This window comes from Rhipicephalus sanguineus, chromosome 3 (assembly GCF_013339695.2).
Source record: "Rhipicephalus sanguineus isolate Rsan-2018 chromosome 3, BIME_Rsan_1.4, whole genome shotgun sequence".
Lineage (NCBI taxonomy): Eukaryota > Metazoa > Arthropoda > Arachnida > Ixodida > Ixodidae > Rhipicephalus > Rhipicephalus sanguineus.
In genome coordinates this window covers 30,273,302-30,276,690 of record NC_051178.1, presented here as the reverse complement: position 1 = coordinate 30,276,690, position 3,389 = coordinate 30,273,302, and the positions used below count along the sequence as shown (strand labels likewise).

The window sequence follows — 3,389 nt, the reverse complement described above, 5'->3', positions numbered from 1 at the left end:
ACAGCCAAAGGAATTCAACAGATAATTAGGCCACGTAAATCATAGTGAACATTAATTGCTGTCAATAAATGTAACGTACCAATTATGACGTTAATTGAAATAAATTAATGTAGAAGAAAAATCACTGTTTCCGTCGGTGGGATCCTAATCCACAAACTTCGAAGGTTGTGGGTTAGGCTCCCGCTCAACTTTCGAACCGGGTTCGGGTTCGAAGTTTGCACAGCGGCATACTGACTAAAACACTGACAGTCACTGTCCATTCCAAACTAAATTTTATGCCCAGGCGTCTTCAGAACGCTGCGCAGAAACTCCAGAAACCTGATCAGCTCGCAAGGGTTCCCCACCTTTTCCATGTGAACTACACAAGGCTCATCTTTTGTGCGGTACAACACTCGCACAAAGTCCTTGGGGCCATCCTTGTACACCTCGATCAGGATGCTGGCGCAAAAACAAGGTCGACCTCCGGGCGACGTGTTTAGAAGCTTGAGCGCCGAAAACACATTCGTGTCGGACATGGAGAAAAGGTGCATCTTGTCCGGCCGCTCGACGCCCTCTTCGAGTTTGACCGCGAGGGTGTCCAGAACACGTCCCAGCACATAAGCTGCGAACGGCTGCTCGTAACCCACGAGTGACCGCACAAACACCCTCTGGTCCGCCCACAGTAAGTCGTCCCACAAGGGCTTGGCCCATTCCGGAACGGGATTCCCGTTGAAGACGTAGGTCACCAGGCTGTCCATGACGAGAAACTTCTCCGTGTTGTTCTGCAACGGTGCACCCGTCTTCTCGGCGACGAAGGCGATCAAGTCTCCCAACGTCGCGAAGTTGCCTCGACCCGGTTCTTTAAGTGCCTTGTCCAAGTTGGCATTCAGGCTGTCGAGGAGGAACGGCACGTCGTACACCGTCGGGTCGACGTTCGTCGCAGCCGCGGGCACACCCAGGCCCCGCAAGGTTTCTTTCACGCTGTCTCGGCACCGATCCAGGCCGACATGGGTGGCGAGCACCTGACCAGTTTTTCCTGAGGCCTCCAGAAACAGCTTGTAGCGGTCTCGCAGAAACTGGCCAAGCCTAAAGGTCTGCTCTCGACCATTTGCTGTCAGCTGGCCGTAGTCCGTGGGCTCCTTTTTGAACAGTTTCTTACAGGGTATAACGGGAGTACGTTGGCCGTGTCGGCTGATAACAAACACATAGAGCAAGTTTTCAGGTGGCCCCTGACGTTGATTCTGAGCGGTGGAGACTGTAGCCGACATTGTTTGCTCGCTTGCTCCCTTGCTCGTCATTCGATGGTGCTAACCCACTACAGATAATTTGTCCGAAATCTGGCGGTTAAAGGGCGGTTGCATGGAAAAAATATGGCTGATCCCTCCGTCATAGGAATCGGTATAACACGAAAGTGAAACGAGTCTTCACAGAATTAGTGCTTATTGCGTAGTGATATATGAGAGCTTGTACAATGTCTGTTGGTGTTCGGCAGCTATAGCACCGTTTGGCGTGAATGAAAACACGTTGACGCCTAGTGACACATCTGATGATGATGATGATGCCCTCTTACTGCTAGTCCATCCCGAGGACTAACGCCATGATCATGATTTAACCGTTGTGGTAGCTGACGTTCTTAACATGTACCTGGACACAGCGTATCGTGAATTCCACGCAAAGATTACATCAACAAGAATATAATAAACACTCGTACTCGATATGCACTTGTTCAAGTCGTCGTCAATTAAGAAGAGAAACGGCACGGTGTACGCTCCCGATCAATAGGGTAACCTACGCCTGTGCTCATGCATACAGTACCACACCGTGCTTCAGCAACACGGGAGGCAGAGGTTCGTAGCTTGATCCGCGAATGCGCGCAGGCGTATCACGTCCCACTGGCCTCTGTCTCGCTCCACCAAGGCACGATATCCGCCCATGAACATTGTTGCCTTCTGCAGCGCTTACTGGCCAACGTTTTGCGACGCCTGGTAAATGCCGCCGTCCAGTTTGGGAAAAGAAATCTGTGCATTGCAGCTAATGCAAAGTTTGAATTCAGGAAGCAACTGCACTAGTTACCAATTGCACTTCACTTAAAGAGGTTTCTGCGGATTTGCACAATGTGCCATATTTGGCACCTACCGATATCTTCACATCTATGTGTCCAATAAATGTAACTTTTAACGCGACAGCGTTAAAAAGCTCGTTTCACGGAAATTCCGGCGTTGGTGTCGGCGTCGTTGGTTGTGAGCGAAAAATCATCATCTTGTCCGTGAGCGAAAAATCGAGAGAAAATAAATAATAAGAATCTTCGGTCCGAGTGAGAATCGAACCCAGGCCGCCTGCGTGGCAAGCAGGTGTTCTGCCACAGAGCGACGCTATTACTTGAAACTGCTTCGAAAAAAAAAAAATTACTATATGAATGTCATGTACTGGAAGGAGTCTCCTTGACGCATGTAATATATTGCGTGGCGGAAGCGTAGAATCGCGCCAGGCGTCAAAACATGTGAATTGCGCAACGAGTGGGTGTTTTAAAGACCCACCCGTTACAAAGCGCTCCGACATATTTAATCGCCATCAGCTGCAAAAGCATCAACAAGGTGAGCAGCTGCGTAGGTTCACGTGTTGCCTTACGGACGCGTAGTGGGCCCTTCGCTGATTCGCAAATTGGAGAATTATGGCGTAGTGGGCATTTAACAACTGTACTTGCAGTAGGCATTCCAGGATAGTTTGAAACGGCCAATGTTACGCGCACAGTCATTCATTTCCTCACGGCACGGTTGAGGCACGCACCGAGAACCGAAGCCAGGCTAGCGATGCGCACGGGGCCCGATTACGCTGTCGCGTTCTGCTCTTTAAGGCGAAGCTCAAGCGTCCTCCAAGTTTTCTCACAGAATGCTTTCTCTTGATGCAAAATGCGATTGGTATATATATATATATGGTGATGCTAGGTTCTTTCTGCGTTGATTCTCAACGCAGAGAGATTCGAGTTAAACGACAGACAATCACAGACACGACACGGGCACGTCGTCTTTGGAGCTTCCGTCGCTTTGAGGTCTTCTCGCAGCAGCCGTTGCCCTTTCCCGTTCCCTACTATACTCTCGTTGTACGTACTCGGGGTATTTGGCTCGCCGCCGTCACTTCGTAGGCCATTTGCAGGGCTAACTGTTGCCTTCTTCATTTTTACTGAAAGTTATGAGTAGTGGGATTTACCCGATTTCTGTGGCACATACCCATAGGCGTGCGCAGGGTTCGCCTTCAGTGGGGGGGGGGGGGAGAGGTTCATCGCGGCGCCCCCCCCCCCTCCTTATTAAGTCAATGTATGGGGCAGACTTTGCGCCCCCTCTTCTTAGGTGATTAGGGAGGGTGGCCGCCCCCTTGCCCCCTTCTGCGCACGCCTATGCACATACCTGTTT

General features: G+C 50.6%; 1 protein-coding gene across 1 annotated transcript; it reads right to left on the bottom strand.

Moving 5' to 3' along the window:
• Positions 1-266: 266 nt before the first annotated feature.
• On the bottom strand, positions 267-1,247 carry LOC119385355 (testicular acid phosphatase). Its single transcript, XM_037652811.1, has one exon. It carries the CDS (start codon positions 1,245-1,247, stop codon positions 267-269), a length of 981 nt encoding a protein of 326 aa, XP_037508739.1.
• Between the last annotated feature and the right edge of the window lie 2,142 nt (positions 1,248-3,389).